This window comes from Anabas testudineus, chromosome 17 (assembly GCF_900324465.2).
Source record: "Anabas testudineus chromosome 17, fAnaTes1.2, whole genome shotgun sequence".
NCBI classification, from domain to species: Eukaryota; Metazoa; Chordata; class Actinopteri; order Anabantiformes; family Anabantidae; genus Anabas; species Anabas testudineus.
The window spans coordinates 8,851,816-8,879,641 of record NC_046626.1 but is presented as its reverse complement, the minus strand read 5'-3'; the positions used below and the strand labels follow the sequence as shown (position 1 = coordinate 8,879,641).

The window sequence follows — 27,826 nt, the reverse complement described above, 5'->3', positions numbered from 1 at the left end:
TCCTTTTAGGCGGAGTGTCAAGTTTATTGTTGTCAAGTAAAGCCTATTCTAAATGATACTAAGGAAGTTAAATCCCATGCAGCACTTTGTGGAGGTGGACTTTCACATCAACACCGCCTCCCTGTGCGCCTGATCCAGTGCTGTCCCTCCTCGGACGCGGCTCACGGACTCCAGGCTGCGCCGTGTCGTCATCGTCACTCCGCTCCTCCGGCTCGTGCAGGTCCGGGGGCGTGCGCTGCGCCTCGCTTCCTCACTGTACGTGACGTCAAACCAGCATGGCGGTCAAGGTGACTTCGGCATCGCTTTCTTGGCGATTTTCAAACATCTCTTTTGGCTTCTCTGCATGTCTTCTGTTCATTTTCCTACGCGGGAGTCGTTAAAGCCGGCCTCTGTGCTCCGGTTCGGGCAGGGTCTCACGGGTGTGGTGTAGTCTGAGGTGGTAGCATCCCTGGGCTAGCCGCCGCCCGGCGGTGGCTGGCCTTGATGAGGCATCCACAGCCTCGAAGTTAGCGAGAACATGCTAAACACCCAGCGGGCTGCTAACGTACTGTTTTAAAACCTCTAAAGCTCTCGGAGGTCGCTCGTTTTCACCACAGTCGACTCTTTGCCACGTTACTTTCGTCCTCTTGTGTTTTGCCGACGTAAAACTTAACATGTCATTGCCAGGGGCTGGCTCCTCTTCCTACGACTAGTCGGTGCTTGCTAGCTGGCTCCTCTGTTGTTAAGCTAGTTTGGGCTTGTGTTCGCTGGCTCGTCGGTTGTTTAGTTGGCTCTTTATCTTGCTCGTTGTGATTTTTCTAGTCGTTTCTTTCTCTTTTTTTTTGTTGTTGTGTGCTGTTAAAGTCTCAGTGGGTGATGTTTCTCCTTCACAGCAGCGTCTCAAGGAGACATTAACCCAAAGCAACTCGCTTATTTGGTTCCGTGTTGTGTTAAGTAAGGTTGTGTACAGTTATTTTTTTTTTAGATGAAGGTCGAATAATGTACTAATGTTTATTGTGTACTGCTGTAGGTGCAATCTACCAAACGTGGGGACCCAAGTGAGCTGAAAACTATCTTCCAGAAGGTAAGATCTGACATACTAAAATAAAATGTACATATATCATCATCATCATCATATTTATGTCCATTACACAGCTGTTTGTTTAGGAAAAAGTTGGAACTGTTTCTACTAGTTAAGCACAAGTAGCCTGTCTGAGGTTAACATTACTATTTCCGGAGTGTAAACATAATTACAGTTCCTAGTTGTTGAGGCAGTAGCAGCTGTTGTGAGTGGACTGGTCGTTTTAGATCACTACTGTAAGATTATTATTGACTTCACACACTGTAACACCTGTCTTTCCCAGTGCTGTCATCATAATGAAATGTTAAGGGAATGTGTGGGACAGTTGTGCAGTCAGCGGATAATGTTGTTTAGAGTCTGGATACTTCGTTCAGTCGAGCATCAACCTTTTAATTCCTGAGGGTTCAAGTCGCTGTTCAGCTGGATGTCAGGTTTAGTTTCACTTCAGTCTCCAGTTCTGCATAAGCAGGAACGTGAATGTCCTTTTACTTAATGGATCAGAGAGCACAGTGACAACCCAGAGCTCAGGATATTTACCAAAACATTCTGCTACTGTCGCCTTTCTCCACTGTCCCCTGCGGGTGTGTGTGTGTGTTTATAGGAGAGAGATAGCCGTGTGGGCAGGTATTTGTCGGTGTGCTGATATGCATAGGTCAAATAACTAATAAGGTCAAGACACGTTGGCGCGCGCGCGCGCGTGTGTGTGTGATTTTGACATGGCATGCTCCGCTGCAGTATTGCTGACCTTGGTTGTTCAGACACATTCAAGTAAAAGCCCAAAGACACAGCTCATATTTTTGTGAGTCACTAATCTCATTTCATTATTTTATCTATGTCATTTTAACACTCTTGTTAATAAGTTGCATCTGTTGGAGTAGTGAAACAATATCAGTGTAGTGTAGTTAGGAAAGCTGACCTTTAATAACATTCACAGCTTGTGACATTAAATAATTAGTGCACGTGGTGTTATACTGCAGGACTGTAGTTCACGTACTGTATGTACTTCACGTACTTGCCATGCTTCAAATTCATGTCCAGCTCCACACTTATGCCAAAAAAAGATTAGATTACCTCAATTAGATTAGATTTAACTTTATTGTCATTGTGCACTGTACATACATAGAGCCAATGAAATGCAGTTAGCATCTAACCAGAACTCAGAGATTATATATAGTATTATCTACAGGTAAGGTGAAGGTATGAGTAAGTAGCATGAGTGGCGAATGTCAGGGTTGATCAGTTCATTTTGGGTTGACAGCATAGAAGTTAGCAACTATGAAAAGTTAAGTATAAATGCTAATATTATTTTCTGTTTCTCCCCCAAGTATGCCAGTGTAGTGGATAAGGATGGAGAGAGGTTTATGACCCCAGGAGACTTTGTCCAGAGGTACCTTGGACTACATACACAGATCCACCACAACCCCAAAACAGTACAGCTCATCGCTGCTGTGGCTGACACCACAAAGGACGGGTATGTATTGACAAACATACGCACACATATACACACAGCTTATCATCGCTAATTGACAGTTTATTGAGTCCTGTCTGATCAGCACTTGCCATTATAGCCACTTACAGATAAGATTACATTTTCAGTGACTCCCACTGCCCAGACTGTTCATGTAGCAATCAAATCTGACACACACACTCTAACAATCATGTGATTTTGTGTTTAGATCAATTTGAGCTTTCTTTGAGAATAGACTAGACTAGGTTCAGTATAAGTCCCCACACTGTATGATCTGACCTTGGCTTCATTCTGTGGTGTTTGAAGTCTTTGTGTTTAACAATTTATCTTTTTTCTGTCATCTATTAACTCCCACAATTACAGGTTGATCTCATTCCAAGAGTTTCTCGCTTTTGAGTCATTGTTGTGCGCACCAGATGCTCTCTTCATAGTAGCCTTTCAGTTGTTTGACAAGACTGGAACTGGAACTATTTCATTTGGTATGTAGCTGTGTGTGCGTGCATGTGTTTATTTGTTTGTTTGTTTTTTTTTTACTGAGTATATGGACTTACATAATTGCACTCCTGCACAGCATCTAGTTACTTTATGTGACACACAGAGCTTTATGTTGTGTATTTGTGTATCTGTGCTACAGACAATGTGCAGGACATCTTCAGCCAGACCACAGTGCACCATCACATTCCCTTCAATTGGAACTGTGAGTTCATCCGTCTTCACTTTGGCCATGACCGCAAGAAATGCCTCAGCTACCTCGAGTTCACCCAGTTCCTGCAGGTACGATGATTACTCACACACTGATCAGTCTGCTTTGCTCCTTCTCCTCTTTTTCCACTTTGAATTTTACTTGCGCTATATTTACACTCAGCCTTGTGGTGTCGTGCTGTTTTTAGGAGCTGCAGTTGGAGCATGCACGCCAGGCGTTTGCACAGAAGGACAAAGAAAAAAATGGTGTCATCTCCGCCATGGATTTCAGTGACATTATGGCCACCATCAGGCACCACATGCTCACACCTTTTGTTGAGGAGAACCTTGTCTCAGTGAGTGTTTGCGCTACAACACCTCCCAGTAACAAGCTAATATTAATAGTCAAAGACTGAAAGGAACATAATTTAAGTTTACACCGTGACATGCTCTACCTTTCCTCTGCCAGGCTGCAGGCGGCAGCACATCTCACATGGTTAGCTTCTCTTACTTCAATGCCTTCAACTCCCTCCTGAACAACATGGAGCTGATTCGTAAGATCTACAGCACACTGGCTGGCTCGCGGAAGGACACGCTCGTGACCAAAGGTGCTTAGATTGTGACATTAAGTGTGATGTTGTGTCTTTGTCTTGATCTGATTTGTTGGAATGTCTGTGTTATTATTAAAACTTTTTAATTTTTTTTTATTTCTGTATCTCTGTAGAAGAGTTTGTTCATGCTGCCAACAAGTTTGGTCAGATCACTCCCATGGAAATTGACATCCTGTACCAGCTGTCAGGCCTGCACTCCCCCTCTGGGTAAACACTCGCTGTCTGTGATCTGTCAATTCCAAATCACTGAATTTTATTTATTCTATATATATATGACACTGATGTTAATGTAACATCTATGTATCAGGCGCCTGAATCTTGCTGATATTGAGAGGATAGCTCCATTAGAGGAAGGATGTCTACCCAACAACCTGGTTGAGAGCCGAAAGGTAGGATGCTTGTAGCAGTTTGTGTACAAATAAAAGAATTAAATTTTTTGAAGCTACTGAAAGTCTTTCAAACATTCTATATTAACACTAGAAATACAGGACTTTGAATTGTATAAGAAATGTGAACTACCATAAGTGATGGTATCCTAGACATCAACCATAACAATGTGTGTGTTTAATATCAGGCTCACGGGGACACTTCCAGACCAGTGTGGCTCCAGGTTGCAGAGTCTGCTTACAGGTTCACTCTGGGCTCCATCGCTGGTGGTGAGTTTCCTTTGGCCAAAGACAAGACAACTGTCTGATGAATACACAGCAGCATTGATATATTTATATATTTATTTGATGGATGCTATTTAATCTTTGTGTTTTAACAGCTACCGGAGCGACAGCAGTGTATCCAATTGACTTAGTGAAGACTCGTATGCAGAACCAAAGATCCACAGGATCCTTTGTTGGAGAGCTCATGTACAAGAACAGCTTTGACTGTGCCAAGAAGGTGCTTCGATATGAGGGTTTCTTTGGCTTCTACAGAGGTAGGTCGTATTAGGAGGACAGGGCTCTGCTCTCACCTGTCCGCTGGATAATTACTTGTCATGGAAATTCTATCTCAGTTTATGAGTTGCTCATTCTCTCAAGGACTATGAGAACAGTGTGATAATCTATCTCGGGTTCGATACAAGCAGCATGGAGACCATCAGAGAGAATGCGTATACAGATGGCGCTCCCAACCCTTATTGTTTCTCCAAACCATTTGTCAGGCCATAAAACCCCTCTATTCTACCTTTCACGCACATCCTGCAAACATTCTTCTGGGCAATATAAGAACAAACCCTCTGAGGGGCGGGTGGTCATCTTTAACCCTTCAACTTTGTGTGACCCTAGAGAGGATCACATTAGTCTAAATATAGGCACATGGATTTTGTCACCAGAAAGTGTAGACCTCAACCCCATTGGTCTTTCTGATGTGCAGGAAAAGACTTTACGCAGCCGTCCCATCTAGCTGAAAGAGCTTTGCAAGAAATTTATGGAACTCTGGGCAGAAGTAAAATGTGCACAGACTTATCAAAACGATTCCACAGAAAATGAATGCTGTAATTTAAACAAAAGACAATCCAAGAAATATTAGTGTGCGACCTCTTTTGACTAGGCAGTGTATGTCAGTTTTCCTGTCAAGTATATGCTCTACTTTTATATCATTAGTAAAAAATCTCTAATCTCAGCTTTCTTGCTCTTGAAGTCTTGATGCCTTATTTTCCAGCTTGTTATGGTTTTAATGTATTTTCTCTTGCTCTAGTTTAACCACTAACAACAACACTAATGAAATTAGATCCTCTTGTCACTTAATCTCCCTTGATTCCCTACAGGCCTGGTTCCTCAGCTTATAGGTGTGGCACCTGAGAAGGCTATTAAACTCACAGTAAGTCTCCTCCTGCACACTAAGCTCTCCACCCATTATTCACTTTAAATACACACTTATCAGATTACACTGGTACTAATGATGACAGTGTCTTCCCTCAACCTTTCCTGCAGGCACGTAAGAAAAGCGATCCTTAAAATTAAATTAAATTAAATTAAATAAAATTGGTTTCATGCTCACAATGCTGTGTTTGTGTCCCACAGGTAAATGATTTTGTAAGAGACAAGTTCACCACAAAAGATGACACAATTCCTTTATTTGCTGAAATTATGGCTGGTGGATGTGTAAGTACAAGGTCCCCAATGCTTTTATATCTGCTATAAAAGCCTACTAGATAAGATAGATAGATAGATCAGAAAAAAAACCAAATGCGTTCTTAGTTGTTAAACCCATAATAAGTAACTCATGCAGCCAATTTGCTGATTTCTTGTACTTAACTTGCTTGCTTCTAAGTGACAATATTAACACTAGATTGCAAAATTAGATTATATCTGTAAAATTCTCAGTATTCAATGTAATGTAAAGTTGTTATGAGCAAGACTCATATTCATCTGCTGCATACATATGAGATTAAGAGCAGTGAAATGTTTTTTGGTTGTTTCATTTCATTTTTTATTTTGAAGTATATATGTGAACAACTACTGTTTTTTTTTCTTCCCCAGGCTGGAGCCTCTCAGGTGATCTTTACTAACCCTCTGGAGATAGTGAAGATCCGTCTGCAGGTGGCAGGCGAGATCACCACTGGACCTCGTGTCAGTGCACTTAGTGTGGTGCGTGACCTGGGCTTCTTTGGACTCTACAAGGTAAGAAGGTCTACAGATATACACTGTTCTTTGGAGCCCCCTGCCCTTTAACACTGTGTTCCCAGGAAGATGTTCTCATACATCTCTCTGTTCTTTGTGTGTCTTCTCTAGGGTGCTAAAGCTTGTTTCCTGAGAGACATCCCCTTCTCTGCCATTTATTTCCCTGTGTACGCCCATACTAAGGCGTACCTAGCCGATGACCAAGGCAGGGTGGGACCTTTGCAGCTTCTTTCTGCTGGAGCGATTGCAGGTAATTTCAGATTATGACCCTGAACAGCACAAGTACCCAGCACTTATTCAGAATGCAAGTAGTGACGCCGCTTCCTTTTGTCTGTCCCTGCAAGTTGAAAAACTTTTAATGCCGTAGCTGCAAGCCGAAACCAGATATGCTAATAAACAAGGTTATCATCATTGTCAACTCATCTGTTACTCTGTTTCCCAGGTATCCCTGCTGCATCCCTCGTGACGCCTGCTGATGTCATCAAAACACGTCTACAAGTTGCAGCGAGGGCAGGACAGACCACTTACTCAGGAGTCATCGACTGCTTCAGAAAGATTATGAGAGAGGAGGGGTTCAGGGCTTTGTGGAAGGGGGCTGGAGGTGTGTGTCTGTCCTCTCCTGCAAGAAATGAGTGTGCCTCAGATCGTTTTTGTATATAAACCTTATTTAATTGTGTGTGTTGCTTTTTTCCAGCTCGTATGTGCCGGTCTTCTCCTCAGTTTGGTGTGACCCTGGTGACTTATGAGCTCTTACAGAGGTGGTTCTACGTTGACTTTGGAGGACAGTAAGTTCAGTTTTTTGTTGCAGGAACAAGCACTTCTACACTGTTTAGCACTTGTTGTTACTCCCTTCTGTGACAACATTTGTAATGATACAGACTAAAATATTTCTATGTACTCAACATTGTTTGTGTAGTGATCAGTGTTGTTTTACTTTCTGCAGTCGCCCAGCAGGATCGGATCCCACACCCAAGTCTCGCATCTCAGAGCTTCCTCCCATCAATGCGGACCATGTTGGAGGCTACCGCCTGGCTGCTGCTACTTTTGCTGGGGTGGAGAACAAATTTGGCCTCCACCTGCCCAAATTCAAGTCCTCTGGTGTGGCTTCTATACATCACCCAGACCCTGCCACACGGGCTCAAAACCCTTAGAGGTTCACATCCCCATGTCACTTTGCCACCCCTCTTGTCCTCTACCAGGAGCCATACACTTAGATACACAAACAAAACACGCACAGTAAACACACACACTCCACAAATCGGGGCCATTAACTTAAGAGCAACCAACACTAGTCCAAGGTGAGCTACCCAGTCAAACGCTGGTGGCAGCTGTGGATGTAGCAGCACAGACGGCGATGGGACGAGAGCACTGATTGTGCTGTATCTTCAGTGGCTGTGCGCTCCTGGCATTTCCATTCTTTGTGTTCTCTCCAGCATTTGTATAAACGGAGCTTTGGGCACTCCTCATGAGTAGCTGATATGATTTTTATTCTGTTTCAGTCTGATACTCAGTTTGAGTAGGACTTCTCTTATTGGACAGCTGGCATAGAAAATATTAGAGTGGCCAGCACAGTGTGTCTTCTCTTGATTGGTCCTCACGCAGGAGGCTAGTACTGTACATATTGTATAACTGCAATGAAGAAATGTTACAAGACAAAGCTCCGTAACATTCAGTCAGAATCATTATACAGGAAATGTGATGCTCTGACAATGTGGGGCCTTTGGTCCTGGTCTCTGAGAATCAGTCTTACTGATGTACAGAACATTCAATTAAGTGTTTTCTTGATAAAATAAGAATCACGAGCAGAGAATTAGGTATTAATAAATTAAATGTATCTCAATTCAGTCAATGTATTTTATTGAAATAAATCATCCATATGGTTTCAATTTTATCAGTAAGTTTTGAGTTTTATTTCTGACGGAAAAAAACAGTAATTGCATCAAGATCCATAACAGGGAAGAATGCAGAATACAGATATTTTTGTCATATTAAACATGGCTGCTACTGGCATTAGGTTATTTTTAATGTTAAGGTGTCTGAAGCTTTTTTGTTTTTTTGTTTGTTTTTTAAACCAGCTTGGTTAGTTTAAGGTTGATTGCTGCATTATGGAAGGAAGGAAGGAATGAATAAGTGGATGGCAAAGGAAAATAATAAAAATCAGTTCAGGTTTTGTGATTAAAAATAAGTTACCATCTTCAGATTTACACCGTCATTCGTAACTTAATTTATTTTGTTCTTCTTAAAGAGAATCAGTCAGCAAACTGTTCCTTCTACTTATGATGTTGATACAGATTATAAAACAATGACCTTTGGTACAGGAAAAAAAGCTTTTTAACTGTACTAGTGTCATTTCATTCCAGGCACGTGTTGTAATGGATTTAGCCTGGTAAAAGCTTAGTGTTAATTCTAGGAATGTACTACTCAAGCTTTTAGTACAAAGCAGCGTTCTTCAAACAATACACAAAATATTTAAATAAGTACAACCACTGGAATAAATATTAAATATTTAGTGGTCAAAATGTAACAATGACTCACTTCTGCACAGGCCAGACAGTGTATGTGTAAGCACAACATTAGCTGTTTTAGTCATCAAATATAAGTGCTGCTGAGGATAAAGAGGAAATGTTATTGATATGTCAGCTTTTCACTCTGTTGCCAGCCATGTGCACAAGTGTGTCTGGAAAATATTAAAACATGTAAAAACACTAAAATGGTAATAAAAAGGTGCAAGTACAAAGGTTTGCATATTTAAAAAAGGGCTGAGTTGGTTGAGGCCTCAGGAGAAGAGCAGTTTCTGGAGCCCTGAGGATGTTATCAAAGCTAGAATTAAAAGTGTAGACAACCACATCTGTGCTGAAAAGCACTTCACTGTGTTCATTTCTCATTTGAGCTTTCAACCACTTAACTGTGGTACCTACTGCTACACGTGACATTCATAGTTCCTACAAATGTACTCTTCAAGACACATTTAAAAACACTTAAAACTGAATAGGTAAAACTATCATCTATCCATTCTAGCTCTGCACATCTCCTCAGGCCAATTCATGAAAAGCTGATAGCCAGAGAGACATGAAAATAGCTCCTCTGGCAATGTCATGTAGTGTGCTATATGTGCTTAGTGTACTGGAGAGAAATGTATGAGTGTTTTTCAGTGTGGGGGTTTCTAACATCAGACATTGGCAAGTTCCTCAGCCTCATCTCTGTTCTCGTTGATCTCAGCCAGTGTCCTGACGAATCGCGTCCACTCATCAGCTTTGGGCACGCAGATTTGCTGCAGAACGACAACACATACCACAGCATGTCAAACAAGGAATTGAGGAACAAAAGAAATTACAGTTACGAGCAAAATCACATATGGAAATACTGAAAAGAAGGAAGGATGTCTCACCTCCCCTACATCATAAACCATCACATGTCCATCTGAGTCCCCTGTAGCTATCTCTTTTCCAGTGTGAGCCCATCTGACACGGTTTAGTGCTGGAGACCCCTCCACACACACGCTGGCAGTGGGAACCTAGAAACACACATCAGCTTACAAAAACTGCCAGCTCAGGACTAATCTCATCCTAATATGACCTCACGGAGATTTAATATTACACCTGTTAAAGACATTTTTGGATTTTTGGAACGTTTTTTTACTTTATTGCCAAGAGTTACATTAAAAGACCGATCCCACTAATATGTCAGTAATTTCCTTAGAGCACAAAATAATTAGCTTAAAATACACTTTGTACTCTTTATACAGAATGTCTTATTACACATCAATGAATATACTGGATAATAATTATTAATGCTATAATGTGTCCATCACTTTAATGTTGAAGCTAGAAAGAAAAGCATATTTTAACATTATAGACTATTTTGTTGATCATATTTTTTATGTAATATTATAATTTTAGTGTAGTGTGTGTGTGTGTACGTACTTCGGTGTCATTGTTGAGGTTCCACAGGTCAAGGCGTCCAGCTAGGTCCACACAAGCAAACAGAGCAGGGTGAGTTGGAGACCACATCGCATCATAAACATAGTCACAACTGTCCTCGAAGGAGTACAAGGGACGGGTACTCTGAGGTAGAACAGAAGGAGAAATTGATTAATGTTAAGAAACATAATTAACTGTAAAAAAAAAACATTTGTGCAAATGTGTGTGTCTCACCTTAGTGCTCCAGAGTTTGACAGTCCAGTCAAAAGAGGAGGATATGAAGAGATGGGAGAAGTCGACAGGTCCACCAGCACTGTGACAGCTCAGCCCTGTCACTGGACCATGGTGGCCTTCAAACACCTCAGTGATGCCTGCCTTACTGTAACACACACACACACACACACACACACACACACACACACACACACGATTATTGTGATGACCACTACTAATTACATTCAAAAGAGTATGTTCAACATTTGTTTCTCTTCAAGTCAGAGAACCGCCACGGGAGCACTAACCTTCCATGGCGGCAGGCAGTGTACACAGACCCATCCTCGCTCCCTACAACAAAGTTGTTCACGTCACCAAGAGGAAATGCCATGGAGGTGACAGCCACTGCCTTGCTCTGTTTAAACACCAACTCCAGACTGTCCTGCAGGTGAAATAAAAATACAGACTTAGGCTCTGATAAACCAACAGATATTTCTAAAAGCATGTCTGTAAACCAGTTTCATGTACTTGTGGCTGGGACAGCATGTCGAGGCTCCAGGAACACATTTTGCCATCAGTGGAAATGCTGATGAGGTTGTTAGCGTTCTGAGTTCCTACCACGTTCACACAGTAAACTGGGTGCTGTACACAACAGAACACAGAAAGAAAGTCAGCCAGCTGACATGCTGACCAAAACCAGGCAAAAAACCTACCACAGAAAACACAGTGTGTGTGTTAACATATACTGTAGGTGTGTGCATTACAGTATGTGCAGCTGCAGACAGGGGGGTTCTCTGAACAGGGGTGCGCTTGTTGCTCCTGTTGTCCCATAAGACAATTTGTCCAGAGTACGTCCCACCAACCACGAGGTTGGGATGAAACTTTGCAAACCCAGCTGACATCACCTCTGACTGGACAAAGAAAATTATACAATAATGTTTCTTCTTAATCTTTTGTGTTACTGAACTTCAAACTAATAATTTAACAATTTCAGCACTCTTATAGAGAACATCTGTATTCCAGTGGTTTGCTGTTCCCTTACTTGGCAGTGGAAGATGTACTCAGGTGTGGCCTTCTTGTACTTCAAGTTCCAGACCAGTGCAACTCCATCAGGCTCATGGGGAGCGTCCTCGTTGTTGTTATAGGAAGCCACCAGCAGCTCTGGATACTGTGAGGAACAAAGCAGCCATTATTAGATGCAGAGAAGAAGTAGTTTTTGCAAGCAGGAATAAATCAAGAGTCACAAATGATCGACATATACTGAGACTATAAAGACATTGTGCCAGGCACACCAACCTGCAGGGACCAATCAAGGCAAGTGACCACCCTGTTTTTGGTCCAGCGCTCATCTGCAAACTGCCTGTTCAGAACCAGCTTTGCACCTGCCTGCAGGTCACTGGAGGGAACAGAAGATTTTTTATTATGCCCATCAATCAAGCCCGTCTGTCCTTTCCATGCTTTTATATATTTTTATAACTTTTTATTGGAGGTTTTTTTATGTGACTTACCCCTCCTTATCCTCTAGATCTCTGCCACTGTAATCGAAGCAGACATCCACTTGCTCAGCAAGAGCTCTCTCCACAATTCTGCTCCCACGCTCAAAAAATGACAAGAACTCCTCTGAGTGCAAGACCTGCAGCTTCTCCTCTTCTGTCAGCTCCTTGGGGGTTTCTGTAATAATAATAAAAAAGGTCGAATCTGGTTGCCCCAAACAATACAATAAGGAAGAATCTTCCTTTGTGGCGATACATTGTTACAGACACAGATTTCCCCTTTTGTGTGATTCTGTACTAAATTAAATAAATATTAGCTCAGAATCCAATCCATCTTATTTCCATGTATCTGCATTAATAAAGCAGAGTTAATCCCATGCCACAGTTACTGGTATCCACTGCTTAATAGCTAGGCCATTAAAACTCAGTTCACGCTTTACATCTTACAAACGTCTGTCCTTACCCTCCTCCTGCTGTTCTCCCTGTTCATCTTTCTGCTCCTGGGTGTCCTCTGCTGGAGTGGGAACAGTTATCTCCTCATCATCTTCCTCATCTGGAACATGCATAGATATGGACTTGATTTAGCTGTTACTCAGATTTGATCTGAGTTACTCAGATTTGATCTGAGTAACAGGATTTAAAGCTGGGATAAAAACATGGGGAAAATGAAATGTGTTTTTTTTTACCAGCTTTTTGATCGGCGTGTATCAGAGCATCGGTGGGTGTCTGTGTTTCTTTGGAGTAGGACACCATTTCCTTTGGGACAAAGTCCACCTGGGTCACTTTGGACATTCCCAGCCTTACAGCTCCACGTCTACAAGCAGGGAAGTAAGCACACACATGCACAGATTTGCAATTGACAGAAAAACTGAATGCTGATTTTACACATTGAGACATTGATACTGATGTACAGACACATTATTAACACATTTGGACAAATCTAAGATGAAGGCACAAAAACTGATTAAAGCTGGAAGACAAGCTAAAGGAGAGAGGAGGAGCAGTACCCCATCAGCTCAGAGTCGGAGTGGAGTTGCAGAGTAGAGGGGTCAGGATCCCAGTGCAATGTCCTTATACAGCCAAATCACCAGACAGTGTTAGTAAGAGAAAGACAGGACAGACAGAAAAAAAGAGGATGAAAAATGCAGAAGACAAGTAAAGATGAGCCACAAAAGAGACAGGGAGAGAAGAAGAAAGGAGTGCGTGTTAATTGAGAAACATCAGCGTGCCAGTGAAAAGGCAAAGAGGAGAAAGGTCAGAATTCTTCAAGTGTATTTACAATGTTAATATGGACACACTTAACATGCAGGTACAACTCTAACTCACACAGAAATTACTTAAAACAACACATCCCCACATCTCTCTCATACACGCACAAACCTTGGTCCTGCGTTTCCGTCCCCAGAATCCTGACTTCCTGCATCGCTGCCCACTGATTTGTTGGAGGGAGACATGGGGGCAGGGACTAGGTAGTGAAACAGACACGTATCTTCTGTTACTACCCTCAGGGGTTGAGCTGTAAGTGTGTTTGTGTTTGTAAGTGCATGGGTCAATGAATGGGTGAGTGAGTGAAGAAGAAAGTGAGGTATGTGAATGTGTGTGGATGAGTGAGTGAGTGAGTAAATGAGTTTGCAAACGGTAAGGAGGACAGAACACAAAAGGACAGACAAAGGGGAGAGAAGATAGAATGAGAATAAATGGCAGGCAGGTTTTAGGTGTCATGCACATAACAGTTATGCAAAACGTTCAGTTATTGTGTGAGGGGAGGAGAAAACACAGAATGAAATCAGACAGCAAATTTAGAGACAACTTTTCAAACCCATAAGGTAAACAACCAGAAAATGATGGGAGTTAAGTGGGGGTGGAAATAACAACACAAACATGCTTGCAATGTGTATGACTTTACCGTGGGGTATGTCAGGAGTGATGCCAACACTCTGCAGCAGCGCTTCTGCCTCCCTCCTCTTTCTCTCCAGGTCAGAATCTTCATGGCCAGAGCCGCCGCCAGCCTCCCCTCCACGCTTTGAATCTCCCTGCACAGCACACAACATAATCAACTTCATCTCAGAATGAAAACAGATCACAATATACAGCAACACAAAACTGTCATGCTACAAAGGAAAGCAGACAGCCCAGCAGGTTCTTCCCTCATTAGTGAAACTGTTAAAAATGAATGTTTCTGCTACATACATCCTTCTTTTTCTTCTCCTCTTCTTTTCTCTTTTTCTCCTCTCGAATCTGGGCGATCCGTTGTTTCTTCCTCTCCAGCTCAGCCTTCAGCTCACTTTTGTCAGACATTCTGCAGGGGAGAAATTAAAAAAGGGACGGTGAAGAAGGCTAATCTGAAACCTAACCCTATCCTCTTCAAGAAAAAAAAGTTACCTTAGGCTCTGGAAAATTGACTATTACATAATGTTGTTAATTTAAAAAATATACTTTGCATAGGTAAATGATCAGCAAATTGTTTAGGCTCACTTTCTTCCAGAACAAGACAAAGCTGTTGATATTACACAAGGATGGTGCTTGAGATTGACAATATTTCTGATGATTCACTCAATATTAAAAATCTGAATAAGTCACTTTGCTGTGTGTTACAACTTTGTAAAGTCCATCAGTGCTTGACGTCTCTGCTGCAGTGTTGATGTTTGTTGGACCTGTGGTGTAGCTCTGGGCCGGTCACACTGGTAACATGTGAACACCAGCCAGCTATTCACAACAGTGTGATCTTTATCTGTTTTCACGATGGTGTCAAGGCTAACCAACAAAGACTGAGATTATTCTAAAAATATCTATACAGGAGAATATTTTTATTATTCAAAATATATGTTTTAATCTTTATTTTAGTCATTACATTATATATATGGTGTCATATCAGTTGGTCATGTCATAATCCTATTAAATCTATTATAACATTTGGTCAACCAAGATACTCCACATCACTCCACCCACTGTCAAAACAATAGCACGTATACATTTAAATAGTCTGTTCTGCCCATTTCACATGATGTTTTTCGTTATAAATTACATATGAAGGTTTTTCTTAAGTTAGTCTGGGATTTGTCATACATATTTAGCCTTGTTATAATCTAATTAACAGCTAGACAGTCGGCACAGGCTGCGAAGCTAGCAAAGCTAGCTGTGTTAGCATGCTAATCTCCATGGCACCCGGTGGGCCTGCTGTTCCAATAAACGACTAATAACGGTGTCATCTCTCTGAGATTTTCTACCTCACTATCCCCAAAATAGGTTTAAAAGGAACAAGGTAGGAATGAAGAACAAAATACCTGATGTCAGGTGTTAAGTTTAACTAGAAGGGTAACAGCAGAATCCAGTTTAGCGTTTGTTGGGTGTGAAGAGATGTGATGGCTGAACACGGACTGATGATGCTGGCCTGGCCGCCGCTGCGCTCTTCTTCGGCGCTGGAGCGCAGCCCCATGAAACCGGAGTGTTACCGCCCCCTGCCGGCAGAAATCAAATGTTCCCAGAAAAGTGTTTTTGTTCATGGAAAACTGTTCACTGTTTATTGGCAGAAGCGGTGGAAGATGTCCTTTGTTACAAGTCTAGCATTAAGTGAAGTATCAACAGGCTGCTGAATTGATTACACATCATTTTTTTTTAATTATTTGTCTTAAAATGATAATCAGGCCAACCAATGCAAACTTTACACTGTGAAGATAGAAGAAGTATAAAACCCACACATATTTATAACCATTTCTTAATAAACTTTTATTGTTTTTATTACATGCAAAGGACATAGCATGGTTTGTCATAGGAAAACATATGAGCATCAAAACATCGCTTCAGTGTCATGGACAACATTTTATTATTTGCACCATTTGAATTTTACTGTTTCTCTTTTTTTTTTTTTACACGGGTCTGCTCACAGTCCTGTCTTGGTTCTTTCTTGTGATTTTAACTCATCGTCTGCCCTGTAGGCTTATAGAAGGCTATGAAGCACACTGTTTTCAGTATGGTGTGGGAGCTGGAGCAGCATAACGAAAGGGGTCATAAAGGTCACGTTTGAAATCATAAGGGTCAAAGTAAGGGTAGAGGGGTTTCTGGCTGGCTGGTTCTGCAGGGACTCGTTCCTCAGCCTTTGCTTCATTCTCTTCAACAACTAGCTCTTCAGCAGGCACCTCTGGTGTGGATCTTTCCAGGATAGGGCGGGGAGGGTGATCAATGAGGCAGTCAGGATCCCAGTATGGGTCACAATCATACTCCATACCTTTAACAGTGGGCGGTGGAGGTGGAACTGACTTTTTGGGAGCAGGAGGTGCTGGAGGTGGTTGGGGAGGAGCAGCAGCTTTAATCTCCTCCTCTGTTTTGGGCCTGCAGGCAGGATTCAGTCGTGGGTCACACAACACTGGAACAGCCCCTGTTGGCAGGTATACAATCTGCGGTTTGCACAGTGGGTCTCTGGGGTTACACAAGTAGATTCTTTGAGCGTTCTCCAGAGGGTCTGGTGTAGGACCATGGGTAGTGGGAGGTGTAGGAGGCTGGGTGGTTGTAGTTGGTGCTGCAGTGCTTGTCAGTACACCCATGGCATTTTGGTAAGTGGAGGCATCTGGACCAAAGGTCAACTCCAAGTGACGCATCTGCTGATACAGCATCCTGATCCTGTCAATTTCATAGATCTGATGGAGAAACAAAGACATATCACAATGAAATATTAAATAGTGAATAGTGTAATCTGAGAGGAACTGCATGTATGCATGGTTAAATATCTCAACCCATCTTCAACGTACTCCTTCAGTGTGTCCAATGCTGTTGTAGAAGCGGTAGTAGGACTGGAAATCAGGGTTTGTTCTGTACCACTTTGGGTCAAGGTTCCTCTTAGATCGAGAATTACTCAGGAAACCATGTGCTTGATCAGAGCCAATGCTAATTCGATTCCCTGTGGAAGAATGTAATGATGCAGGAATCATTAAGATACAAGCATTAGTATCCTTTTCTTCTTCACAATCACACATGTATACTCATTAAATTTACATCTAAAAAAGGTGGATGATTACTACCTTCAGGATTCTTTACTTTCATGAGGGATGTTGCTTCAAGCAAACCTAGAGGGAACATGTTGGACACACAAACATAAATAACATAGCATTGCACAGCCTGAAAAGTAGTAACAGACATGCATTACTATAAATCTAGTCAAGGTCTGGCATAATAGAGCATAACTTTTATTAGATAGAGGTGATATGAAAAATAAGAATTTCATGTATTTTACCTGACATTAACAGCAGGCAGCATAGTGCCCTTATCATGGACACCTGGGAATTCATCCTCAACATCTACAATAGCAATATCACATTAATCTCCAGTTAAATAAAAACAATACAAAACAAAGTTAGTTTTTTTTTTTAACCAACTTCAAATCACTCCTATAGCGGCAAAGAAAACAATACATGCTCACCTGCTGTTGCAGCTCCCCAGTTCTGTTTTAATTTGCTGCAGAACATACCTGTTCCTAAATACTGCTGTAAATACTGGGGCCTTTCCATTGGCCACTGAGCTGCAGGTAGGCCTAACTCCACCCCTCATGCATTTTTGGTTGAGAGCTCATTAGCATGGGGCACATGTGTGAGCAGAAAAATAACAGCTTCTAACTGAATGTTACTTCTTGTAAAGCCACAAACAGCCTTGCGCCAGGGCAACAACTGATTGCTGAAGCAGTCAGGTTTCTGAAGAGCTGTTAGCCATGGAAGAGCCATCACTGAGGGCAGAAGTTCGGCATTAAAAACTTTCTTCAATATTTAGCTGCACGCTGATTTGTCTCTGTGTTTATGACGTGCACCATGCTACTGTAAACTAATTCTTGACATGCCTGACAGGTAAAAATGAACCTTCTGTCCCAAAACAGATGGAAGTGTCCTTTTAACTTTGGTCCTTGCAAGTCAAAAAATAGAGGGGGGAGCTGAGTGAACTGCTGTTTAAGTCTCAGAGAAATATGCAGGAATTATGGGCTAGCTTGTCCAGACATCAAGTCAGTGTAACACATTCTGGCAGTTGTTGGTTAGAGATTCAGGTTTTTAGATGTTTCTGAGTCTCTATATAGCACAAATACACATAAAGCACACTAAAATTATAAAGTCTGAATAAACATTGAAGTCATCTAGTCATCTGATCATTCAAACCAGGTTTAAACCTCATCATTTTTGTGTGCGCTTATTTCACATGTCCCACGGGCGATGAACTGCCTACCCAGTGGCCTCTAAATTGTTTTTTAAGCTGACTGGGATTTCTTTAATTATTCTCAGGCCATGTTTTGACTATCTTAGGACATATGTTATTTTCATGTTGCTCACTGAGTGTCTGCCTGCTCAGTTTGTCATTTCAACGGTGAAGCAAATTCTATCCTTCAAACCAGCAGGTGAGGCTATGATCAAAGAGTAGAAGAAGGCGACAGGGAGTCTAAAGGCGCTCTGCCAGGTGGCTAATGGGGAGCATCATGCTGTAATTGCTCTGTACACATGGAATGAAGGGTGAAGCTATGTGTTACTCTTAAATGATATACATTATTTTACCTGTGTGTTAAGACAAAGTGTTTCACAGAAGGTGTTAGTGGAGAAAAAGAGGGAGAGTGAGAGTAACATATATATACATTACTACTGTCTCCTGACAATATTTAATTATTTATACAACAGTTTGAGGCAGCAGTTTGACAGTAACTTGGAGAGAAAACAGAAATTCTTCTCTTTGGTGACAACTTCCTAATGTCAGCTGTTCATAGTCTTTATTTTAATTCAGACTTACTATAGACAGCCTGTAGTAGTCACATTACTGCAGTATTGCTTCTATAGAGCCACCACTTTCACAGTATCAATTATAATAATGCTCCTCTGAATTTCAAGGAAAATTAGACCTTTCTTAAAGCTCTTCACTGGAAACCAGAGACTCAGTGTTGGTGACACTGACTCATGGAACATCTATGTGGAGAATACATTCAAACACGGGATCCGAGGAAACCTTTCAACCATTTGTTTTAAACAGGCAAACTTTAAGGATGGAAGAGCAGACGAACGCATGATTTTTTCCTGTACATAAAAGGATACCACAGTAATATTAAATAGAATTTAACAATATGCAATATAATAAAGAAATAAAGTAAATCAGGTTGTGACCTTCACTCTGGGTATTTAGTCATCCTGTGATTCATTAAACACAGGAATCTAACACAATGTGATACATTAAACATTAAACCCAGCCATGCCCTTAATAAACAAGAAAGTGATGAAAATAAAATAAATAAATAATAGGGATGATATGTCTACATTTGAATTTAAATGTCTTTGCTCACACAGCCTGGTCTGGAGGAAAAGGAGGTTTGCAGATCTCAAGTGTGGAGTTTTAACTTTAACCTATGGGGGTTAAAGTTAAAACTCCACTTTCCCTTAATGTCTGAGTGAGTAAGGGGAGGTGGTTTGAGGTTGAGTCAGGTATAGAGACTTGAGATGTAGCAGCATGTCCTGTTTTACTCTACTCTTGTATTGTCCGTCGAGAACCAAACGATCAGATGCACGACAGCATCTTCCACATACAGCATCTTCCACATACAGCATCTTCCACATACAGCATCTTCCACATACAGCATCTTCCACATACAGCATCTTCCACATACAGCTCCACCAGGCGGCAGCACGACCCAAAACCGGAAACGCCTGACTCGAGTCAGTTCCTTAAGGATGTCGAAGTTTTGTAGTTCCTGTGTTGTTGACCTGTCAGCGTTGTAGTACAACCTGTCACTGCTGATACTTTAGCTGTCCCTCCGGTTGTTGCAGTTGTCTTTCGGCAGCACCGCGACTATCAGTTCTTTGGACGCGCAGTGTTGTTTGTAATAAGTGTTGTTGCTGCTGTCAGCTAACAATCGAGCTAACGGCTAAAGTTAGCTAACTTGACAGCTAGCGATATCTAGCATTCGACGGTAGCTAGCAGCGTTAGCTAGCTCTACAGCCGTCAGCTAGCTAGCCTGCTGGCTGTATGAGGGTAGGAAGCCGCCCACCCCTGTAAAGAAGCATTCCGGACAAAAGACTGAACGGTGAGTGAGCCGAAACTTAAAGTAGCCCTCTAACGTTAGCTAATATTGCTATTAGCTGCCGATCAGCCCACATTTAGACTGTAAGGACTACTGACCACTGATCCAGGGTTTGAACTGCATAAATAATGTGACCAGTTATTCCTGTGTCAGCTAAACCTGAAGGAAACTTTGTGTCGTACTTTCCCAATGGTGGTAACTACGTGACATATAGAAATAAGTGAGGAAGCACACATTGGGAACATGACATAGAGTTAAAGGCTCTGGGTACAGCTATAGTAAACCAGAAGTGTGATTTGACTCATATACGTTTCTATATTAAGCAAAGCAACATTTAAAACATTACTTTAAAGATGTAGTTCCACGTCCATACTCTCATACTCAAAACTACAATTTACAGGCCTATAGGTCTTGGCACCCTCCTTTTGTTGCTTTCTTATTATAGCAGCTGTTTCAGTTATGATGACATGTGCTCTCCATGTAAATCTTCTCTGTCAGTGTGTGTGGGAGCCCTGCAGGCTTTCTCACTCTCAGTGCTCAGCTTCTGCCAAGAGAAAGCAGATAGGGGGTGGTTGTGAATGTGCCCAGTGTTGGATCAGGTAGGACATCCAACACGAATGTGTGTGGCCACATCCGTCCCTCTGAGTCAGCCTTTCATAACTGACGCAGCAGCAAATTTCCAATCAGAGATTATGAACATAATGGTTATACATGAATGCTTAAACATGTGGTAAGGTGAGCTATTTTTAAAAATAATAAGACTTTCCCTTAATGACCTGTGGCTACATTCTTGGTGGCATGATGGTATGTGTGGGATGGGGAAGAGCTTTAAGCTACGACACAGGAGTCCTCTTTAATAGCATTTCAGTGCTAGTTTCTTTTGTTTGGCTGCATTCTGATGAAATTGGTGTCAAATCATCCCTGTGGATGGGAGCTTTGAAGTTGCTTCAGGCTCTAATCACAAATCTAAGATGATGTTAAAATGAAAAGACAATTTGTAGTTCCAGGATAGACAGGATTACCTGCAACTGTGCTAATACTTTACTAATCCTTAAGTTATTTTTCTAACACAAATTCCAAACATTTGAGTGCTTTTTACCACTCTGTTTACTCGTACTTGTATTTCCATATAGTTTAATCTAAATTTGTCATTGTTTGTAGTCACTGGAAACTCATCCAGTTGTAAATTATGAACATATCAAAATTCTCAGTCAGCATTTAATCACACACACACACACGTGAACTGCTGACTGTGTTGAAACAAGGTTGGTTCTTCTGGTGCCAAATGTGACGTTACCTTGTTCTCAGTCACTTCTTGTCTTTCTAAAAACTGCAGAACAGGAATCTCTAGTGGTGTGAGACTGGACAGGGTCCAATTACTGTGTGATTTAAAAAAAAGTGTTCATATTGAAACAGGTGTTGTTTTTAATCATCACCAGTGAGAGCTAGCAGAGTAAATCTGATGTCTGCATCTGTGTGGCCTTTGCTAGTCATACTACAAAAAGGCAAAGCAATGAATGGTGTATGTGAAGTTTAAACTGTGTTTGTCTTGGCCATTGTCACAGATGGAGGCCCAAAGCTCCAGTGGGCCACTGCTGTCCAGGAAGAGGAGAAGAGAGGGCTCCAATGGAGAGCCTGAGGATGGAGAGAGGCTTGGGAAAATCCCCAGATGTACTGTGGTGGGTCAGCTGTGTGCAGGTGGCATTCTGCTTACATGCATGTAGAGTTTGTGTTTGCATGCCTGCGGTTTACCTATAGATATGTAAAGAATGTAAAAAGAAGAATAAAACATTAAAACTGCACTCTGTGCATGATGAACATATGTTTTTAAACCATTGTTGTTCATATAGCAATTCGTTTTTATCCACTGTGTGCATCAGGCAATAGAGTTTTTTTTTTTCCTGTAAGCATGCATCATAATTCTACTTGTGTTACCTAGGGAACATCAAATTGTTCGGTATGATTTACAAAGATGCTTGTTGTGTGAATGAGGCAAGAATCAGTAATCACTTTCCTTTCTGTTTGCATTATCTAGGGATTGAAGCACCCTGCGCCTTTTGCAGATGAGCTGGAGCCAGCTGAAGGTAAACCCTATAAGAGGGTCAGCATGGAGGAGGCCCAGAGGGGAACGCCACGTGAGTGAAGTCTCTCAGCTGATATTTTTCTGTAATGATTTCTCAGTCTGTCTGATCCCTCTCGGCCTTATTTAACCTTTTATGTTCCTCTTTCTCCACGTGTTTCTCATACACACTCTGCTTTCTATTTTCTCTCAATATGAGTTCATTTCCTGTCAGTATCAAGAACAGTCATTCATAGAGACAGACAACAATTTTAGATGAACTCTATACAGAGTAAGTCTTTTGTCTCTGCACATCTTGTCTCTCCATCCAGCTGACAGACCAGTGCGGGTGTACGCAGATGGCATCTTTGATGTTTTCCACTCAGGTCATGCTAGGGCTCTCATGCAGGCTAAATGCCTCTTCCCAAACACACACCTCATTGTTGGAGGTAGGTATGAATGTGTCCAACAACACACTGTGCTTCTTATAAAAATATGAAGTATAAACATTTGCAACACAGTAAGAATAATAAGTTAAATAACAACATAAGCCTGGGTGTATTTTTTTAATTTTCCACCCCCCTACTTCATTCTTTCTGTTGTGCAGTGTGTAGTGATGACCTGACCCACAAGTACAAAGGCTTCACAGTGATGAACGAGGATGAGCGATACGATGCAGTAACGCATTGCCGCTATGTGGATGAAGTGGTGCGAAATGCTCCCTGGACGTTAACACCAGAGTTTCTTACAAAACATCGCGTGAGTGAATGAAATAGAGGCACCCAAGTGAAGACAAAGCATAACTGGAAACACTTACACTTTCACAGTCTGTTTCTCATACAGTAATCTAAAACAATGAGCTGACTAAGCTCCACCTTTGAATCTCTGTATTGTTCTCCCTGATTATTTTTGTACAGTTTGTAAATCTGAATCTTCTGTGTTGATGTATATTGTCTCCAGATTGACTTTGTGGCTCATGACGACATCCCATACTCCTCAGCGGGAAGTGATGATGTGTACCAGCACATTAAAGAAGCTGGTGAGTATCAAAGTAGCAGAGTGTGGTAGTGTGGCACGTCAGTAATATTGGTTTGTCCCTGTTGGTTAACTTACAGTAAAATTGAACATTGGAAGTGAAATATAGTACAGTATATGGTCATACAAATGATGTAGTCTCCAAAATACTTTTAGTTTTAATTTAGTTTTAACTTTGTGCAAACCTTGTGCATGGGAAGATTAAGAGCACAAATATGTGCATGCAAACACATGGGCACATGTTATATGCAGCATGGAAGTTTGTAAAATAAAAAAATCTAATGAAGTTCCTTTTGTGTCAAGACAAAACCATTGGTATATAATGGTGCATTTTTCTTTCTGAAGTACAGCTTCAGCACATACTGACTGTATTCATACATCTGTATCTGCACACCCTTTTGTTCTCTGACATCCTCTACCCTCAACAGGTATGTTTGCTCCCACCCAGCGGACAGAGGGCATCTCCACCTCTGACATCATCACACGCATTGTCCGAGACTATGATGTATATGTCAGACGCAACCTGCAGAGAGGATACACAGCTAAGGAACTCAACGTCAGCTTTATTAATGTAAGAGACTCTTAGCTTTGGTTCAACAGAGTCTAAGTTAGATTGAAAGAGGTGGTCTGTGTGTGTGTGTAGTGTAAAATGCCTACTGTATGAATATGAAAGCTAGAATCCTTTCGGCTTTCTTTTACACCAAGCCAGTTCCAGAGCTGGTTTGGAGCCAGTGTTTGACTTCAAACCAGTCAAAGAACCAGGTCTTAGCCAGGAAAACTGGATCCAGAATGGCAACAACTCTTTCCTGAATTATTGTAAGCAACATGTAGCTGTAAAGATAAAAATCTGTCAGTCATTCATTAGGTTTGTTTAACTGCATTGTGATAAATAAAATATAGTTGATGGTCCTTGACTGGGTAAAGCTAACATGCTAACGTGATGTAAGATGATGGGTCTATGGGGACTGGCTGTCACAGAGCAAACTGGTTCTTAGAAGATTTGAATTTAGCAGCAGTCCAGACCTAGCACCAAGTTCATATTGGTAGAGGGGTGTTTGTAACCTCTCCTCAACTTGTCTCCTCTCAGGAGAAGAAGTACCACCTGCAGGAGCGTGTGGACAAGGTGAAGAGGAAGGTACGTGATGTGGAGGAGAAGAGCAAGGAGTTCGTCCAGAAGGTGGAGGAGAAGAGCATCGACCTCATCCAGAAATGGGAGGAGAAATCCAGGGAGTTCATCGGTAACTTCCTGCAGATGTTTGGCCCTGAGGGAGCTCTGGTGAGGATGTTGCCTTTGTTTGGTCTTTAGTCATGCAACACAGCAAAGAACACATCATTAGTCAGACTGTTGATGCCCTGGGAATCTGGGAAGGAAGGCACAAAATCTACAAAATTAGCACACAGAGTTTTTTTTTTAAGTAATACACATTCTAAACATTTTTTACTTCAGTACATTTTCTATATTTCTGACTTCCTGGAGTCTTTTTATCTCTATAAGCCAGGCAACCAACAAACACTTTAGGAAATCTCTGAGGTGCTATAACACACCTCTGTTCAGTGCTGAACTGTTTCTTTTTGCTTCCTGCCTCTAGCCTCATATTAATATAGACTTTAAGCAGCACCAGTCTTCTGTATTAGCAAGAGTTAACATAGTTCCTAAAATGTCAAACTATTCCTTTAAAGCTGAGAGTTGTTGGGACTGGAAAACTTGAAAAAGATCCCTCCCTCTCTCTTTCCGCTAAGCTTCAGCCTGGCCTCCTGAATCCCTTCCTGCAGAGGAGGACGTGCTGGGAGTGTATGTGCAATGATTGAAGCAGAAAAAAAAACTGCATTAGGTGCCCCAGGAGGAACCAAAGAAACCAGATTTTTCTATATTACCTTCAAGATGTAGTTGTTCAAATAAAAATTACCTAGCTTAGCTTCAATTCCCTAATTAGACACATACTTTAAACATAGCATGCTCATGTTTCCAACATTTAGATCAAAGACATGCTTTTAAAATTATTTATTGAAGTAAAAGTTAAAATGACCAAGTCAAATATATTTAAAGTTCATTATAAATCAAGTAGCTTAGAGTCTCAAGTCACGTCTTGTGATCACATTTCATTTAATGTGTCATCATTTGGTCAGACAGAGGCTTCTTCATGTCTCCATCTCCCCTCTACAGAAACACATGCTTAAGGAAGGAAAAGGCCGCATGCTGCAGGCCATCAGCCCCAGGCACAGCCCCAGCAGTAGCCCCACCCATGACGAGCGCTCCCCCTCCCCCACTTTCCGTCTCCCCTTCTTCACCAAGACCTCACTGTCTCCCTCACCTCTGCCTGACCACAGCGGTGCCCGTGGATACCCAATCAGCGAGGACGACGACGAAGATGACGACGAAAACTAGAGTGCTCTCAAATGCTTTGTCGGGCTGAAGTCAGTGCTGGCAGTTCGCTGAGCTGTCGAGTAGCTCAGTTTCATCGAGCTCCTGCTTTCATTTTTGTGTTTTTTGTTTTGAATTTTTCTTTGACGTTTAGCACTTCTGTGTTGCGTTAACTGTAAGAACCAGTTTCTCAACAGCTCGTTTTTAACGACCAACTGAGTCCTTTTTGTTTCTGTCTAACGGTCAGTAAAAGTCACCACTAGTCACTTGCGTTATTTTGTTTAAATCACTTATCTCGGTCACTTTTGATGTTGAGTTTATTAGTCACTCACTGTCACCTAGGAATATTTTCAGGTGCATCATTAAGGTCAGCATTGTAGTATTTTTTTTTTATGTTTTTTCTTTGTCATACTTTGAGCAGGAGGGCTTGTAGGGTTTTTGGTCACATGTTGGAACAACACGTAGATTTCGCTGTGGGAGAGGTGAACTGAGGCCTCATGGAGACACTGGTGAATAAATCTGTGGAGTGGGATTTTCAGAGCACGTCAGGAAACTGAAGGTTTAAATGATCTGCTCATGTGGGGCAGTTTCTATTCTGCTCATACTAACATAAAATCAACCTGGCTTTTTTTTTTTTTTTAGTAACCGGGAAACTCCAGATTAAATCAAGTCTGAGCTGAATCTGAGAGTATTGATATTAAATATCTACTAAACAGCTGCTTTTTGTCGAGCTTGTCTGCCTGCTGTCGGGCTGTGGGTGTCTGTGTGTTTGCGCATGTGATATTTCGGGTGCAAGCTCTAACCGTGTGTCAGCATGTTGGAAATGTCTTCTGTCACCGTTCTCCCTATGACAGATCTGGATTTACTGCATATAGTAATTAATTAGCTTTTAAATGTTTTAGTCTGCGGACAAGAATCAGTCTTTGGAAGACTAGTTTCAAACTGGACGCCTTTCATGTGGTGTAAAGAAAGTCTGGGATGACCCATTTAAATGTCATTGTAGAAAATATTTTTGTAGACTTCATCTTTTCTTTTATCTTCTGTACAGATAATGATCTTTAATCACCCGTTTGCTTTTTCTATCTGAGATGAGAATCAACATCAGTGGCTGGGCTTCATTTTTTTCAAATGTTGACCTGGTTATATAGGGAATAATGTAATAATCCTCATTATTAATCAAGAAACATCTGAGAACAGTTGTACGCCCTACGTACAAGACATCACATCTTCTGTAGTTAAAAGCACAAAAGCAATTTCTTTTACGAAGACGAATCTCCTCATTGTTAACATACACATACACAAGGCAAAATATTCTGCAAGTCCTGCACCAATCTCCAGAACTTCCATTGAAGTGAACTCAGCTTTTGCACATGGTTTAGGTGTATTTTGGTAGACTAGAGTGCACTGTGTCACATAGTGTGTGTACCAGTGAAACTCCAGATCAACATTTATGTAGCTACCTCCTCCATCCCTGAACTGGTTTTGTTTTGAGCACAAGTATGAGCGTCATTTTCCCTTTCTGAACAGAGCCATTGTTGCAGCACTGAAGCAATGTGACTTGGTCAAACATCTTGAGATTTTCAGGCCTTGGCGAGTGTGTGCGTATGTGTGTGTCCTCCATTTCTCGTGGTAAAGCATGAGTCATCTCCTAAATAATCCAAAATGAAACATTACAGATCTGAAAATGTACTGCAATACTGCTAATGACTCTAATATAAATGTTGACACGTCAGACTGATCTGCTCTAGGCTTGGTTTCCCAGAAGCACTTGAGGTTCAAATTGATATTTGCTGCAGCCACTGAGACTGCCTCTGTTCTTGCTGTTGTAAATTAGATTGAACAATTGGGAAATCACTGAAAACAGTTCTCACAGTTATAAACAAGTCTACTTTTGGTATTGCAAGTACAAAATAAGCATAATTTGCTGAGGAAATCCAGCCTAGACTTTGGTGCTAAGCTACTTTTAAAAGACTTGCCTCGATTCTTGTGGAATCTGCGTGAACCTCTCAATTCGAGTACGTCCACGTTAAAGAGGTCAAGGTGGCAAAGACTTGAGTGGCAAGCCAGTAACAGCCACTACTACTAAGATACAAATGTAAATGTTTTTACAGTGAGAGTTTTAATCGTACTGTTGTGCTGTTTGGGGTTATTTTTGTTTTACTTCCTGGATGTAGAGAACGAGAGCAAGGCAGGAAAACTTTATTAAACATGTTTGCCAAAATGGTTTTTGACCAATCATTTGTTCTCCTGTGCTTCACGGCTTTCGAGAGTGATGAGTTT

At 41.5% G+C, this 27,826-nt stretch overlaps 4 protein-coding genes across 8 annotated transcripts; 2 read left to right on the top strand and 2 right to left on the bottom strand.

Moving 5' to 3' along the window:
- Positions 1–275: 275 nt before the first annotated feature.
- Positions 276–8,323, top strand: LOC113171660 (calcium-binding mitochondrial carrier protein Aralar1-like). Of its 2 annotated transcripts, none has more exons than XM_026374179.1 (18): positions 276–287; positions 1,010–1,063; positions 2,386–2,531; positions 2,892–3,007; positions 3,163–3,302; positions 3,419–3,565; positions 3,679–3,817; positions 3,934–4,027; positions 4,128–4,209; positions 4,395–4,476; positions 4,587–4,745; positions 5,577–5,629; positions 5,833–5,913; positions 6,292–6,432; positions 6,544–6,682; positions 6,875–7,033; positions 7,127–7,217; positions 7,376–8,323. In XM_026374179.1, exons 1-18 carry the CDS (start codon positions 276–278, stop codon positions 7,581–7,583), a joined length of 2,043 nt encoding a protein of 680 aa, XP_026229964.1. In that variant the 3' UTR covers positions 7,584–8,323. The 2 variants fall into 2 exon arrangements, with proteins under 2 accessions (XP_026229964.1, XP_026229965.1); XM_026374180.1 differs by lacking the exon at positions 276–287 and adding an exon at positions 294–933.
- LOC113171661 (cytoplasmic dynein 1 intermediate chain 2-like) lies at positions 8,313–15,471 on the bottom strand. Of its 3 annotated transcripts, XM_026374183.1 has the most exons (17): positions 15,343–15,471; positions 14,249–14,357; positions 13,965–14,091; positions 13,439–13,523; positions 13,066–13,128; positions 12,745–12,872; positions 12,522–12,611; positions 12,074–12,236; positions 11,862–11,961; positions 11,608–11,733; positions 11,330–11,476; positions 11,094–11,207; positions 10,874–11,007; positions 10,587–10,731; positions 10,356–10,496; positions 9,821–9,946; positions 8,313–9,703 (listed from the first exon to the last, which is right to left on the bottom strand). In XM_026374183.1, exons 2-17 carry the CDS (start codon positions 14,354–14,356, stop codon positions 9,602–9,604), a joined length of 1,899 nt encoding a protein of 632 aa, XP_026229968.1. In that variant the 5' UTR covers position 14,357; positions 15,343–15,471; the 3' UTR covers positions 8,313–9,601. The 3 variants fall into 3 exon arrangements, with proteins under 3 accessions (XP_026229968.1, XP_026229966.1, XP_026229967.1); XM_026374181.1 differs by lacking the exon at positions 13,066–13,128 and having other exon boundaries at positions 13,439–13,574; XM_026374182.1 differs by lacking the exon at positions 13,066–13,128.
- Positions 15,472–16,023: 552 nt separating this feature from the next.
- On the bottom strand, positions 16,024–17,131 carry LOC113171962 (lysine-rich arabinogalactan protein 19-like). Its single transcript, XM_026374705.1, has 3 exons — positions 17,074–17,131; positions 16,804–16,952; positions 16,024–16,692 (listed from the first exon to the last, which is right to left on the bottom strand). Exons 1-3 carry the CDS (start codon positions 17,129–17,131, stop codon positions 16,024–16,026), a joined length of 876 nt encoding a protein of 291 aa, XP_026230490.1.
- A 2,602-nt stretch (positions 17,132–19,733) lies between these two features.
- On the top strand, positions 19,734–27,769 carry pcyt1aa (phosphate cytidylyltransferase 1, choline, alpha a). Of its 2 annotated transcripts, none has more exons than XM_026375056.2 (9): positions 19,734–20,093; positions 21,656–21,769; positions 22,126–22,225; positions 22,482–22,598; positions 22,757–22,908; positions 23,110–23,188; positions 23,613–23,755; positions 24,278–24,460; positions 25,349–27,769. In XM_026375056.2, the coding sequence occupies exons 2-9, from the start codon at positions 21,656–21,658 to the stop codon at positions 25,568–25,570; spliced, it is 1,110 nt and encodes a 369-aa protein (XP_026230841.1). In that variant the 5' UTR covers positions 19,734–20,093; the 3' UTR covers positions 25,571–27,769. The 2 variants fall into 2 exon arrangements, with proteins under 2 accessions (XP_026230841.1, XP_026230839.1); XM_026375054.2 differs by having other exon boundaries at positions 19,736–20,093; positions 24,272–24,460.
- Positions 27,770–27,826: the final 57 nt, after the last annotated feature.

What these genes read in the sequence shown, in the direction of transcription:
- pcyt1aa (XM_026375054.2), top strand. Translation starts at nt 21,656, where the DNA reads ATGGAGGCCCAAAGCTCCAGTGGGCCACTGCTGTCCAGGAAGAGGAGA. An exon ending in GGCCCAGAGGGGAACGCCAC is followed by an intron (nt 22,226 to 22,481) that starts GTGAGTGAAGTC and finishes CTCTCCATCCAG; the next exon opens with CTGACAGACCAGTGCGGGTG. An exon ending in CACACACCTCATTGTTGGAG is followed by an intron (nt 22,599 to 22,756) that starts GTAGGTATGAAT and finishes TCTGTTGTGCAG; the next exon opens with TGTGTAGTGATGACCTGACC.
- LOC113171660 (XM_026374179.1), top strand. An exon ending in AGTTCACCCAGTTCCTGCAG is followed by an intron (nt 3,303 to 3,418) that starts GTACGATGATTA and finishes TGCTGTTTTTAG; the next exon opens with GAGCTGCAGTTGGAGCATGC. An exon ending in AAATTATGGCTGGTGGATGT is followed by an intron (nt 5,914 to 6,291) that starts GTAAGTACAAGG and finishes TTTCTTCCCCAG; the next exon opens with GCTGGAGCCTCTCAGGTGAT.
- LOC113171661 (XM_026374183.1), bottom strand. Translation starts at nt 14,356, where the DNA reads ATGTCTGACAAAAGTGAGCTGAAGGCTGAGCTGGAGAGGAAGAAACAA. An exon ending in CACTCCTGACATACCCCACG is followed by an intron (nt 13,524 to 13,964) that starts GTAAAGTCATAC and finishes TTCACTACCTAG; the next exon opens with TCCCTGCCCCCATGTCTCCC. An exon ending in TGGTTTATGATGTAGGGGAG is followed by an intron (nt 9,704 to 9,820) that starts GTGAGACATCCT and finishes GTCGTTCTGCAG; the next exon opens with CAAATCTGCGTGCCCAAAGC.
- LOC113171962 (XM_026374705.1), bottom strand. Translation starts at nt 17,131, where the DNA reads ATGTTCCCTCTAGGTTTGCTTGAAGCAACATCCCTCATGAAAGTAAAG. An exon ending in GAAAGTAAAGAATCCTGAAG is followed by an intron (nt 16,953 to 17,073) that starts GTAGTAATCATC and finishes ATTCTTCCACAG; the next exon opens with GGAATCGAATTAGCATTGGC. An exon ending in GCATTGGACACACTGAAGGA is followed by an intron (nt 16,693 to 16,803) that starts GTACGTTGAAGA and finishes TTTCTCCATCAG; the next exon opens with ATCTATGAAATTGACAGGAT.